This window comes from Copidosoma floridanum, unplaced genomic scaffold (assembly GCF_036245765.1).
Source record: "Copidosoma floridanum isolate Cflo_tuat_1 unplaced genomic scaffold, Cflo_Japanese_pri ptg000012l, whole genome shotgun sequence".
Classification (NCBI taxonomy): domain Eukaryota; kingdom Metazoa; phylum Arthropoda; class Insecta; order Hymenoptera; family Encyrtidae; genus Copidosoma; species Copidosoma floridanum.
Genome location: NW_028321889.1, coordinates 8229722 through 8244070, shown reverse-complemented (window position 1 = coordinate 8244070; position 14349 = coordinate 8229722). Strand labels below are relative to the sequence as shown.

At 43.0% G+C, this 14349-nt stretch overlaps 3 protein-coding genes across 6 annotated transcripts; 2 read left to right on the top strand and 1 right to left on the bottom strand.

Moving 5' to 3' along the window:
- The first annotated feature begins 7223 nt into the window (after positions 1 to 7223).
- On the top strand, positions 7224 to 11633 carry Eogt (EGF-domain O-GlcNAc transferase). Of its 2 annotated transcripts, XR_016292897.1 has the most exons (11): positions 7224 to 7463; positions 7809 to 8002; positions 8081 to 8287; positions 8361 to 8509; positions 8576 to 8860; positions 8942 to 9095; positions 9178 to 9378; positions 9464 to 9597; positions 9678 to 9780; positions 9856 to 10121; positions 11592 to 11633. XR_016292897.1 is itself a non-coding variant. In XM_089590199.1 (10 exons), the coding sequence occupies exons 1-10, from the start codon at positions 7460 to 7462 to the stop codon at positions 10048 to 10050; spliced, it is 1626 nt and encodes a 541-aa protein (XP_089446325.1). In that variant the 5' UTR covers positions 7224 to 7459; the 3' UTR covers positions 10051 to 10528. The 2 variants fall into 2 exon arrangements, 1 of the variants encoding a protein (XP_089446325.1); XM_089590199.1 differs by lacking the exon at positions 11592 to 11633 and having other exon boundaries at positions 9856 to 10528.
- LOC106642475 (uncharacterized) lies at positions 10261 to 12269 on the bottom strand. Its single transcript, XM_014357257.2, has 2 exons — positions 12151 to 12269; positions 10261 to 12051 (listed from the first exon to the last, which is right to left on the bottom strand). The coding sequence occupies exon 2, from the start codon at positions 12025 to 12027 to the stop codon at positions 10501 to 10503; it is 1527 nt and encodes a 508-aa protein (XP_014212743.2). The 5' UTR covers positions 12028 to 12051; positions 12151 to 12269; the 3' UTR covers positions 10261 to 10500.
- Positions 12002 to 14335, top strand: LOC106642476 (ATPase WRNIP1). Of its 3 annotated transcripts, none has more exons than XM_014357258.2 (5): positions 12002 to 12264; positions 12536 to 12809; positions 12887 to 13688; positions 13761 to 13988; positions 14064 to 14335. In XM_014357258.2, exons 2-5 carry the CDS (start codon positions 12615 to 12617, stop codon positions 14168 to 14170), a joined length of 1332 nt encoding a protein of 443 aa, XP_014212744.2. In that variant the 5' UTR covers positions 12002 to 12264; positions 12536 to 12614; the 3' UTR covers positions 14171 to 14335. The 3 variants fall into 3 exon arrangements, with proteins under 3 accessions (XP_014212744.2, XP_089446326.1, XP_014212746.2); XM_089590200.1 differs by lacking the exon at positions 12002 to 12264 and adding an exon at positions 12343 to 12393; XM_014357260.2 differs by lacking the exon at positions 12002 to 12264 and having other exon boundaries at positions 12720 to 12762.
- The last annotated feature ends 14 nt before the right edge of the window (positions 14336 to 14349 follow it).

The following is a 14349-nucleotide window of genomic DNA, read 5'->3' as shown; positions in this document are numbered from 1 at the left end:
CGTAAACTAAATACGTCGGAGGACAAAAAAAAAAAAAAAAAAAAAGAAAAAGAAAAAAAGGAAAAAAACGAAAAATATCGGGGAAAGGAAAAAGTCGGGCTTTCGTGTGTCACGTGCATGTTCCATTTGAAAATCATAGACGTGTAAATGGTAAAAAAGCGGCCCGATTCTCGGAGCACAGCCCGCAACGGACTCCGCGGCGTGGAAGAAATGTGAGCCCCGCGACTCAATGAGAAGGAGAGAGAGACAGCACTACATTTCGAATAGGAACACGAGAATGTCTCTCATAAGACCTGTTACATGCTCTCTCGCGGGAAACGGCACGTATATATATAGGCAAGTACACAGAAAGAGAGAGAGACTCGGGGTGGTCCCGGCGTCAGTGTTGACTAACTGCAAAACGACAGGGCCTGCTGCTGTACTCCCCCGACGCTATTGGCACGATTAGATTCGACGGATAACAAATTAATGCCCACCACCTTCTCGCAAATAACTCCCATTTGAAGGCCATTATATCTTTAACGGATTCAAAAAAAAAAGAAAAAAAATTACCTACGTATTTGGAGTGTTCATCGAGCGATGCCACTTTTTGCAAATTCAAGTTTTGATTAAGGAAGGGGTACAGAGAAATGAGCTTAGGTAAGAGCTGTTGTCCTTCCTTCCGAGAATACATTTGACTGCCAGTTAGTGTCAGCGATGGGGTTACATAAGTAGAGCATATATACATTATTATCTTTTCCCAATTGCACGAGTACTCATTGCTCGCGGAGAATCGAGTGTTCTCGGATACAGGGAGAATAGGTACGTGTCGGGGTGCCCCGCTCGACAATTTCCATTCGAGCAAATCCACGCTACGCGACGCAACGAACAAACGACTTGAACTAATTAAAAGACATTTTAAATGCTCTCTTATGGGACAATTTACGGGAAAAAGTCCGTGTGCGTGTGTGTACACCAGATGTTTGGCTGATAAGGCGAAAACGGCATTATACCTGCCACGCACGCTTCGTGCAACTTTCACCATGGCTCTCCTAATTTTCTTGAACGCGTGTATAAGTACATGTATAATATTATAGGTACCTGTATACTGCACCATGTATAACATTGTATATACCTACTTTTGTGGGTATGACGCGTTTGTTATCATTTATTGGCTCGTTCGTTATTACAATGCTCGCGAGCGTAATTAAACGACAGCTACTGTTGAAAGATCTTGTTATCAACATAAACTGGGTTTATAATTGTAAAGAATCGAACCAGCTATCGGCCACTTGGATCGAAATATATATATACTTTACCCCGCCGTTATAGGTGATTTCAAGGGGAAACGCCGGGAGAAATCGTCACTTTCTTCGTTAAATCTTGTATGTACGAAAACAAACAGAAAAAAAAAAAAAAAAAAAAAAAAAAAAAAAAAAAAAAACAACGAGGTGGCGAAACCCGGGTAAAGAGGAGAAAAGAGCGAGCGCACGCCAGGCCGGCCTATCGGAGCCGTTTGGGAATTTACGTCGAAATCCGTTACCGAGATAAAGAAGACCTGTAAAGGAGATCCGCGGCGCGCGTCACTCTTGTCCCTCCCCCTTTGCTCGCGACGGATCACCACCGATAACCAAACTACACCATCCGATCGAGCAGTTTTCGATGTCGGGACGGACATTAACCCCCTCCTCGTATCCCTCGCGCGTCGTCGTGTGCCTAACAGTACTCCCTGAGAAATTGTCTTGTCAGGGGTGACGTGAAAAATGCCGGCCGAAACACTTCCGAGACACGCTTTTGCTCGACACGGAGCGAGCAAGAAAAATTTCACCGCATACAACGCGTCATGCTTTTATGCTCGCGTATACGTTATTTTCTCGCGTCGTTACTCGATAATTACCGATAAGAACAGATCTCCCTGTTACGAGGTGGGGGTATCTTGCGAAATGGCAAAATCTCCCTCGATGATTTTTACCCCCCGGGATATACGGGACACCCGCTGGGCGCACGAGGTGCAACATCACACGGCGAGTCATATACTTTCCTCTCTCGCTAATCGCAGGCGAAAACAGCAGCTCCTCGTATATATACCAGCTGGTGTAAGAAAGAGCGTGTGAAATTCTTTCAATATAAAATCAATTCTTTCTTCAATTACACCGCACTTCATCATACATACATATATACATGGAGGTAAGGGGGGGGGGGGTACACTGCCATGCATGCATTCATGCTTACGCGCGGCTCATAAATATAATACACTCGGTGTATGGCGATAGATTCGATGGCCGATAAGAGAGTACGTGCGGCAAGAACAGTAGCTCCCGGCGCATGTTCTGCACTTTCTCATCCTCCCCTATTATACAATAACAGGTACCCACTTACGTGTGTCTCCTACCTCGTGTACAACACTATGGACTCCTCTTTCTGCATCTCTCTCTCTCTCTCTCTTATTTTATTTTCATGCTACTCGAGTCGTAAAATTTCCGTGCCTCTCAAGCGAGCATTTCGGTATCATTGTTGCACGGGGTGGAATATATTTTTTCGAGCCCAAAAAGACAACAACTGTGTGTATATATATAACACGACTGGCGCGTCGACCGACTTTCCTCAAGTATGTGTTTATGGAAACGCGAGAACTGTGCGATACTGTACCCGATGTACAGCTGCACTTGACGCCCAAACAAGAAAAGCGAACGATTAGGTATTTTTTTACTTGCACAAAAATAACTGTCATGGTGAGATTGACACGTAACGAGGCTCGTCTGTCTCTCAACCCAAAATCGCCAGCTTTTCCTGCGCGTGTGACAAAAAGTTGTAAGCTACGCTATGAATTGCACGAACAGATAAAAAAAGTTTTATATCATCTGCTCCTCGGTGCACGCGAGCGTGTGGCGTGCGCTAGGGCTCCTGTTGCAGGGCAACCAGCCGTTGCACGAGTACAGCGGGTCGCGCTCGGAAAGGAGCACCCATACGCCCGTTATGTGTACCGCGGAAGAGCGCGTCTTTCACTTTCTCACCGCAAATCGCTCTCCTACTTCGTAATATATATAGGCGCACAAAGCGACATCCCCCGAGTACAACGAGACCCGTATATGTAAGTATACAGCGGGGAGAGAGCGAAACGGCTCGTGCGGTGAATTTTTCCCCCGCGTGCTTGGAGCGGAAAGGGAAAATGCGCTCTCGCGGTGCCCTCGAAACGGTATAGGCGTCAAAAGTATACACGTCTCGCGGTCTGCTCCCCCACCCTCGTGTTGCCTCGCGAATAGACGTAAGTATGATTTCATAGAGATGCTAAAAGAATGTCGAGGCCCTCCCGCGGCGCGAGTGCGCCCTCGTATAACTGCCTCGGCGATGATTTTTACGCGACTGCTTATCGCAGGACAAACCTCTCTCTCGCTGACCCCGTGTGTTTTATACGAGGCTCTTCCCGATGGATCGACGCGCGTTTTTTTCCTCGGCCCGGGGTTTTACGTCCTTGAAATGGCACGTGTTCGAGATAAGCCTCCCGCAGCTAACAATTATCCAAGCGAGTGTGGACTGATGTTTATGTGCAAGGGAAAAGAGAGAGAGAGAGAGAGAGAGAGAGAGAAAAAAAGAGTCCATTGTTGGAACGGTACATCGGTCGGGTCGATCTGTTTCGGGTTGCCATTGACGCACGCCGTTCCAGATTGCGCAAGGAGTAGGGATTTCCAATTTTCACTCGGATGCACGTACAATGGGTAAGTATAAGTACATGCATCTCGCAACGAGCGCAAGTATAAGAAAAATACACGAGTCGCAATGTGCGTGCACATATCCATGAGGATCGTGCAAATGGAATAGCGTAACGAGCGCAGGAGTTGCGGGGCTCGTAAAGCACGCGTGTGTGTGCGTATAATGTATATACATATACGTAATGTGCAGCCGTAGGGTGACAACGGAGGAAAATTTACGACTCCAGGGTCGCAGGTCGGACACTCAGCGGGACAGACAGACGGCACGACTGTATTGTTATTATTACAAATATTCATAACCGCGTGCAGCTGTACGTCACTTTTCCTTCACCGGAATATATATGTTAAACGTACGCTTGGAGGCAATCGCCGGCCTTTGTGTAAGTGGCGTCTCGAGTCGTCATCGGTTTTTAACCGTATTATTTCACCGATGCGCGTCACTTTATAACCATGCACCCATCAAGTCAACAACCACTCGTGGTTTTCTTAGCCATTATCATTGGCAACGACTCATCAGCTTTTCGGTCCGTCTGTTTGTTCGTATTGGGTGAATCACTGCTCTTGTTTGACACTCGATCACGCAGTAAGTCGGTATAGGTACTTTTACAAAATCGAAAACCAAAAAACAAAAACAAAACAAAAACAATTCTTCTACTAGTCGACAAAAAACGCATACATCACGATATTTTGCAAAGCACGAATACACAATAAATATTTTCCATGGGAGCAAGGATATCTCGGAACTGGCTATTGTATGAATGGTCGCCACCACCACCGCGAGCGAGGAGAACTCGTTGCGACACCGGCTATCAATTAATTTATAATGGTATTGTATGTACTGTAGAGGGAACAGACTCGGGGGGGGTAAGAGTCGCTACGTATATCAAATTGCAAAACGGGTGTTGCAAAAAAAAAAAAAAAAAATTGTATCGTTTTCTCCAAGTTATACGCAATGAAATTTTCGAGGGGGACAAGAGGGAGGTATTGCCATACACTCGCATAAAGCTTGTAATCACCCTTTTAAGGTGTAAGTAAAATCAAGAGAGAAAAAGTATAAGGGATGATTGCGTCCTATAGTTCGTTCAGCTCTCATGGGATCGAAAATTGATGGGTCGTAGTTACCAAGCTTGATCGGCCCGACAGGTGGAGAGACCCAAATCGAGTAACGCCGCTTATGCCTTATACTTTTTAAATGCCATTTCAGCCAAATAAAGACTTAGTAAATTCATTTTAAAGCTGCGAGTAAAAATTTACATTTCCTGGTAGACGATGTACGCGTTATAGCTGCAGGTTGTTGTTAGCAAATAGTGCCAAGATTTGTCCAATTATACAATGACGTAGGTATAAGTATATATGGTACTGCAGCCTCGACTCGGAAACAATCGGTATGAACAAAGTGGGTACAAATTTCATAATTAAAGTGCACACCTATGAACGGGACGTTTAGCCATAGCGACGGTGATAAAGGGGGAAAAACCAACAACAACGGGTGTTTAGCTCTCTCGCGTGGTGGCATATCATCGAGAGAGAGAGAGAAAGAGCCAGGGAATAAATATATAGTCCAGCGCGTAGGACGTTTGATAGCAGTGACAGCGGGCGCCACCGAGTCGGGCAATTCAAACCGTTGCAGCGCAGTGCACATTTTGCGCTAAACGACGGGCGCGTTGACAATGAGCTATGCGCGCTCCCATAGCGCGACGGGATTTGCCTCCCCCCCCCTGCCCTTTTTCTCATTGTAACGAGTTGTATCGCGCGTGATACGAAGCTGCCAAGTTACCCGCGGCTCGGCGTGCTCGAAAAACTGAAAATTCAGCCCCGTAATATATTGTGTCGTAGTTATTACGTGTAAGCGAAATTTCGCCCATACTTAACAATACAGCACTGTCGCTCACTTGGTACTTTTATTGGAGACAGGAATTTCGATTCCAAATGCATTTATCTTTTGCTACATTCTATTTATAATATACATAATAGCTGTATCATTATATGGGACACCACGCAAACGCTTCGATATTTACACTTGCGATTTTCAGGATTTCGAGCAAAAAAGCCATAAATGGGTCAATCTTAGTCGCGGCTCAAAGGGAACAAAAGATCGATATGAAAAAAAGGAAAAAAAGCTACGCGCGTCTCGGAAACAAAGTCAAGTATACAAACAAACAAGTACCCCGTACGTACTTGGAAAAGCAACGAGACCATCATCAGCTGGAGCACAAACGCATTATACAGTCGCGCGTGTACATGTAGGGAAGGGAAAAAAAGGTGTACACCTATACACACGGCCCGGAATAAATGGGGAAAATGTGTGCGGATAAAGTTATCCATCGTGGAAAAGCCAAAGCGGTGACTTAATGATTCTAACAGTATAAGCCGATCGGATGAGATCGAGAGAGAGAGAGAGAGAGAGGATGGAAGAGTACGGGAGGGAGACCACAAGCGCAGCAAATAAGTGGGCTCGCTCGTATAAATAGGAAGAGCCAACTGGCACGTGATACCGTTGCGGTCAAGCTTGCGATCTCTCTTTCTCCGGGTGATGCCTCTCTACCCCATGTGTGTGTGTGTGTGTATAATGTATAAGCTAGCAGGAGGTATACCTACCACAAGGGCTGCTGTCCAGATATACGTGTTTATGTGGAGCGATGTATCGCGGGCGCGCGCTGATGTGATCGTGATCGATGTAGATCGTTTATTCAATCTATCGCTCGATCCGAGTCTCTCTCCCCCCCCCCTTCTTCGTGGCGTTGTCTTTCATAGAGCTTTTCCTGGGCATATAGGTGCACGTATATACCGGTCCGGCTGAATCTCTTTCCGGGTCACGCTTATAGAGACGCCGTTGTTGTCGCCGCCTGCACCGTCCCTTGACCGCTCTCTATACGTATATATATATAATACCTCACATCGTACCTATATGTATACATGTATGCACGATCGCTTTAATTGCTGCCCTTTATTATATATGCTTTTCGTTAAAGAATACCTGCTCATAAATATTTATGCGAGGCTCGACCAAATGGAAATTCACTACGACCGAGTTAAGACATTTGCGAGGACATCACGAAGGACCATTCCCTTCTTAAATCTATATATAGTTCAGATAGAAAATGAATCGGTCATGGGCACGAGTGCTTTAAAAATCATAAGAGCGCGGGAAACGATGGAAACGTGTTCTTTCTACGCTCGGCGACTTATTTTTTTGTGCCGAGAGCCAAGGTAGGTGCTATTTTTACCGACTTGCCGTATATTTTACTGGTCCACGGTAACAAACGCGGTGTTCAATTCAACCCCGTTTTTTTAAAAATACGTATACATTTGCCAAAATTACGTACTCTTTTACTGATCGAAAGCGCATCTTATTGATTGAAGGATGAAATAAAAATTGTTTATATCCACGAGTAGGTAACGTCTTGATGGTTGGTGGGCGGATGAGGAACCCTTAGTCCTCGGGCAAAGAGGCAGATGTCATTTTGGTCGGCCGTGAAAGAGAGAGAGAGAGAGGCTCGGCGGCAGGATCAGCTGCAGCAGGACTATAGAGCAAGGGGGTATCGGTATATTGGCCGCACTATGGGCCATGAAAATAGTAAGGTATTTTTTCGACCTCGCAGTACGTAGGGCATACGATAATCCGCACGGTCGAGGTAAACCGGTATACAGTTACACGGATTACCCTGAGCAGCGTGACTATTAAATCAAGTGCCCATGAACGATTCCGGGCTTCGAACCAATTACCCCGGGTGGAGCGCCCACTTAAACAACCTCGGTCCAACTTTCAAATGCGTAAGTACACCTAATTTTCTATAATTTTAACGATACGCTGAATCATATGAGCTACGTTTGCCATAAACTTGCGACACACGTACGCGTATACTTGTACGTACCCACCCCTCGATTTTATTGGCCCTTGCCGATTTATTGTAATTTATCGGCCGGATATACGCGTACAGTCCAGCACGTGCGATTGGAGCCCGTCTCGAGACTCGTGGGCGTCCAAAATGTGAATACATTATCATTCCGAGCCGCGGTAATCGTACTTTCTCGATTTCCCAATGAACCACCGGACACGCAGTTTCGTGAATGTCACGATCATCCTCTTTCGTAACTCGAGCCGCGCTCGTCTTTCAGCCTCGAGACGCAAGATGGGTCCTCTAGGGATGTCCTCGGCTTTTTGGACGCTGAGTCTTATTTTCGCCTCGTTGACCACCGCGAGCGACAATTACTCGGACATCGACCTGCCGGAGAACCACTTGAAGTACTACTTCAACTCGTTCCCTGCGCTGGCTCACAAGTGCCGAAACGACGCGGCGTGTCCCTACAAGGTGAGCGTGCTTTTTTGTTTCTTGACCGAAATAAAACCAAAGGGACGTTTTTTAATGATTATTTGTATGGACCAACAGGATCACCTGGACGAGAAAGCTTGCTGGGGGTACGAGCCGGACTGCAAGCCCGAGCACGCGTTCTCTCTGCCCCGGTGTCCGGGCGAGCACAAAGGATGGGTCTCCACGAAGAGGGCCCAGCTCAACACTTTTTACACCCAGGGGGACTTTGGCTACGTGCGCGATCAGCGCAAGGAGATGATGCTGCTGTGCGAGCCGCTGTTTTCGGTAAGCTGCGGGGATCGGCGAGGGAAAATTACACGCAGGGGGTGAGCTATATACACGCGGCGATTGGTTGCAGGACGACTCGTCGCTCGAGTGCTCGGAGCACATGAGGTTTTGCCGAGGTAGGAATATCATGATCAACTTCACCGATCTCGCCAACAGGAAGGAGCCCATTAGGTACAAGATGGACGTTTTGACCGAAGGACAGATCGGTGGACACTGCAGGTAAGGATCTTTTTTTCATCCCTCTCGATGCGATTTGCGAATTTTCATTATTTGAATAACTCGTAGATTGAGGGAACAAAGACTGAGGGACAACGCCGACCACATGAGTCCTCTGCAATCTTGGGCGCCGGAAATAGTTCATTTCAAACAGTTGGCCCGCAAGCCCATTGTCGAGGGCGACTGCGACGTCGTCGTTGATAAGCCTACGTATATACTTAAAATCGACGCCGCCGTGAATATGTATCATCATTTTTGTGATTTTTTCAATCTTTACGCTTCGTTGCACGTCAACTTGTCGCACCCGTCGGTATTCAGCACTGACAATCATGTCATGATCTGGGAAAGCTACAGGTAGGATTTTTTTAATTTTATCTCTCAAGATTTTTCTTTTTTTTTTCTGTTATAATCATTGAGCAATTTGGATGTTTGCAGTTACCGATCAGCGTTTCAAGATACTTTCGAAGCCTTCACGAGACACCCCATTTGGGATCTCAAAACATTTAGAGGAAAGACTGTTTGTTTTAAAAATGTTGTTTTTCCGCTGTTGCCTCGCATGATTTTTGGACTATTTTACAATACACCACTGGTGAGAGATTATTATTTATCGATTGATTTTTGAACGAAGAGAAAACAAAGTTTATTATGCAAAATTTTTTGAAAAATTACAGATTTATGGCTGTGAAAAAAGTGGACTTTTTACTTCGTTTTCGGATCACGTACTGCATAGATTAAGGATACCTTTGCACGAGAGAAGCAATTCAAAAATTCGCATAACTCTTTTGAGTAGAGACACCCAGTATCGAAAAACTATGAACGAAGACGAGTTGGTTGGAGCTCTTGAAAAAAATCCAGACTACGAAGTGAAAAAGGTAACATTTTTTTTTTTTTTTTTTTTCATTTTTCAAAAATGTACCCACTTATATGTGAGCTTATTGTCATATGATTAATTCTTAGGTTGTCTACAACAAAAACATATCGTTTAAAAAACAACTGGAAATCACGAGAAACTCCGACATTTTCATTGGCATTCACGGAGCCGGTTTGACGCATTTCTTGTTTCTCCCAGAGTGGGCAGTTGGTTTTGAGTTGTAAGTACTTACAATGGGAGTACCAGTGAATATTTTTTACTTTTTTGACCTAAATCCAATTGTATTCGCATTCTGTTTAGGTATAATTGCGAGGATGCCAGCTGTTACAAAGACGTGGCACGACTCAAGGGCATCAAGTATTTGACGTGGGAAAATACAAGCAAGCTGACCGAAATCGATCCGGTAAAATTGACAAAAGTTTTCGAATACTTTATTAAACGCATGGTTGTACAGTTTACAAATACATTTTACTTATAGGGAACTCATCCTCATGGTGGTAGTCACGCGAAATTTATGAATTACGAATTCGATGTGGATGAGTTTGTGAGGATTGTGACCAAAGCTGAAGAGTATGTGAAAAATCACGATGCATTCAAGGACTTTGTAAAACAACAAGTGAATGAGTCGATGGAAGAAAAAAAGGTGGTGGATGAAAAGAGAGAAGAATTATAGCAGTTACTGCAGTTTAAGGAAAAACAGAACTTTGAGAATTGGTTGAGCACTAATTGGCGAATCGTCAAAGGGTCATTTTTTCATTAAAATACAAATCAAAACTCGTTTCTCTATTTCATTAAAATTTTTCATTACTAACTATTTACATTTACAAGTTAAATTGATTACATTAAAATCACATTCAAGTACTTTAAGTATTAGAGTAAAAAATACAACGATAACTATCATGTCTAAAATGCAGTTGTTGGTACATGCGTCGTAATATTATATATATGCTGTTACACATAGCTTTGGTATGTCAGGTCCCATCCTATTGGGTATTATTATTTATTTTTTGTATGAATATACAAATTTTAGAAAAAAGTAAAACTAATACAAAGTAGTGTTTTCATTAAAAAAAACACACCCTCAAAAATTTTCAACATATTTAATCACAGACGTTGGAACAACTTAGTTCTTCTTTTTGGCACTAAGGATATTTTTTCCTCTGTAACGCAGTAACACCAAAGTCAAATTTGTCACCATGTAAGTAATAATGATAATCACTGCTTGGGGCTCGTCGACGTGCAAAGTTTTTATGGTCATATTAATGGCACCAGTCAATAAATTGGCAAATAAAAAAAATAACAAACCATTTTCGTTGACTGCTTCAAATATTTCTAATGTTTTTACCACAATGACGCTTTCCTTGGCATTCAAGTCGTCGCGACGCAAATGCTTGGCCAGTTTGCGCCGACATTTGTCCCTAACACAGCCAGTAATACATTCCATGATCACATCGATCATCAGAAAACAGGTGAGAAATAAAGCACTAATTGTAAATATCCATGCACAGTATCCAGAGTTGGCTAATCTCCTCGACACGAGGAAGTAACGTTCACAATAATACGTAACTAGAAATGCCACATTAGCAATTGCATAAAGCTTGACAGTAAGCGACATTGATCGCGTGTATCCAACATGAAATTCATAAGTTGAAAATTTAACATGAAAAACCAGCTGACTGTCCAGATCCTTGTACGTAGAGTATATCAGTCTTCCCAGAGCCACACCCAGCAAATAAAGTCCCACGTAACCAGGTATTGATACCCAGCCCTCTCTATTTGCTGATATTAAGTCATCTCTGGGTTCATCGCTTAAGACCCACTCCTTCAGTCCCTGTGTACTCAGAGCGTACTCGTGCATTCCTAAAATCCACAAACCTGTTAACAGGGAATACTTTGAGCTGAGACTCTTTGAAAGCACTCCGGTAAATAATCTGACACAGACTAAGGTCAAAAAGAAATTCCAGTGCACGCCATACTCTGTGACGTGCTTTTGATATCCGATAATTTCAACAGACACATATCTTGCTAGACCAAGTACAAGCAGAGGAATGCAGCCCTTGATTGTTTTGACAGTGCCTTTGAGAAATGGCATCTTTGTATCTGAATCAACAAGTCTGGCTTCTGGTGACACCAAGGCATTGGCCATGATAAATAAACCCACTCCAGTATCCATGAGACTGTAACCGTAAGTTTCTGTCTTGACGTACTTTCTAGGAAAGCACTTGAAGTCAACGGCAAGGATGCAAATGATGGAAATGATGTTCGTCATGGCTCGGAAATTTGTGACAAAGGGAATCTTGCTGGAAGTTTCATTGTGCAAACTTTTCAAAGAGTCCTTGGGCTTGAATGACAGGATCGACAGGATGTTGGCAGCCGATAGTATGAAAAAAATTTGGCTGATGATGACAACCTTGTCCGACAGCACAGTGCAACAGAGAATGCAGGACACGATGACAGTGGAGAATTCAATGAAGATTCGCCCGAGCTCGTTTATCCTGTGACCAAACAGTGTTATAAGGGTTAGGGCCAGGAGGATGCTACCAAAGTTGGGAAATATCACGAAGAGGACGTCGCTGGCCGAGCTCCCGCTCTGATTCGAAACGGCTTCCAGCTGTTCACGCCGGTAGCGCTGATAATCGCCTGTATCCATGTTTGCTCTTGGTTATTTTTTTCTCTGCGGGATAAAAAGGGATTGGGTGTTTACGCTTTTGTCAACGAACGGTGTGCCGAATTAATTATCAATATGTAATAATGTGTGAGTGAAGTACCTTACCTCAAGCATTGGCAGAGTGAGTAGACGAAACTACGAAACAGAGGGAATTCGTATTAGACGCGAGAAGCCGGAGAACAACCTCATGATGTGCGTTCGAGGATCTTTTTACTAAAGGTACAACATTTCTCTCTATCTCTTTCTCTACACCCCTGTATACATGTATATATGAAAACATGCCTACATCTACTCCCTCTATGTATACCACTTGTGTTACACGTGTAAACACTGCACGTTTTGAACTAAGTAAGTACCTTTTTGATGGAAAATCGTTTTTATTGAATTATTGGATTATAATCCGTGGTTGTATGTACTCCTGCCTCTTTCATTGAAACTATTTATAAGAAGTTTGATGTGTGAATGATTCCAAAAGTACATTTTGTTGTAGATCTTTTAAAAAATTGCATCCACTCTAAATCGCAAGGACATTTATTTTCCAAGACAAAAGTTGAACAACTTGTGACGTGATGGATAAACTAGAAACAAAGGGTTCGGGGTCAAAAAAGTGGCATGCACCCCTGGCTGATAAAATCAGGCCCAGTGAACTAGCCGACTACAAGGGACAAGCTCATCTCATTGGGCCCAACAGCATATTACGTGACTTGTTAAAAAATGGTAAAATACCTAGTATGATATTGTTTGGTCCACCTGGCTGTGGAAAGGTACTGTAAAAACTTAGTTGCGTTGATTTTATGGTTTTATTTTTCCAGTTAAAATAAATATCACGTATTTCTTGTAGACTTCTTTGGTCAATGTCATAATTCAAGAGAGTAAAAAATTATCCGACAGTACAGTGAGATTTGTCAAACTGTCAGCAACTTCTGCTGGCATTAATGACGTCAAAAAAGTAGTTACAGAAGCAGAAACCTTAGCTAAAGAAGGCAAACGTACTGTGGTTTTCATGGATGAAATACACAGGTTCAATAAACTCCAACAAGATATATTTCTTCCTCACGTGGAAGCTGGAACATTTACTTTGATTGGGGCCACAACTGAAAATCCATCATCTAGTTTGAATTCCGCGCTACTGAGTAGATGTCGAGTATTTGTTTTGAATAAATTGAGCAAGGAAGATTTGATTGAAATACTCTCCAAAGCTGTAACATCCATGTCTGGAAAAATAGTGAAAAAAAGTAAAAAACAGGTCATGGAAGATTCAAATGTAAAATTTTATATTGAGGATGTGATTATTGATTGGTTAGCAGACATTTGTGACGGCGATGCCAGAGTAGCTTTGGGAGGATTGGAAATAGCTGTACAAACTAAATTAAGTGACACAACTAGCGGGTCTCAACCAATAGTTTTAAATTTAAGCGACATTAAAGATAGTCTGAAGGAAACTCAATGTTTGTCGGATAAAAATGACAGTGTTAATCACATGTATTCTGCATTGCACTATTCCATACTAGGGAACGACATTAATGCTGCTTTGTATTGGCTAGTTAGGATATTGGACGTCAATGAAGATCCAGTGTGCATTGCAAAAAGATTGATTAGAATAGCGAGTGAAGCTATTGGAACTGACGATGAACTTTCTCTGAGTATGTTAATTTTATTACTGTATTTTGAATAATAACGCAAAGTAACATGTTTTTGAAATATTGTAATCACAGGCATGGCTGTCAATACCCTGCAAGCCTGTCAAATGATAGGATTGCCAGAGTGTGATGTAATGTTGGCAGAATGCGTTATTTACCTAGCGGGAGCAGAAAAATCGGAGGAAGTCGCAAAGGCTTATGCAAAGTCTGTAAATACCATCGAGAATCAGAAGGGGCCTCAACCAAAAGTTCCTCTATTTATTAAGGATACATCTTCTCAAGGAAAGCTTAAGGCTGCACTAGGTACGCAACTTTCTAGTGGATACGTATGATTAAATTATAAGAAAATCAGTGCCAACGATTATACTGAATTTTTAGGAAAAAATTATAAAGAGTCCATATCTGTCGAAAATTTAAACAAATGCCACTTACCCGAAGGCTTGGAGAATGCAAATTTTTTCGACAGCAACGACGATGGCAACTGATAACCGTCTCATCATTCCGTCCACCATGTCCTTGGCTGTCCAATGATTAAAAAACGCACACTTTAATGTATTTTTTTTTTTTTTTTTTATATCACATAAGCAAAGTCCAATCTCTATATTTTTGTACGAAAAAACGCCGACGCGCACTGCGTTACACTACCGTTACCAAATAAAAATAA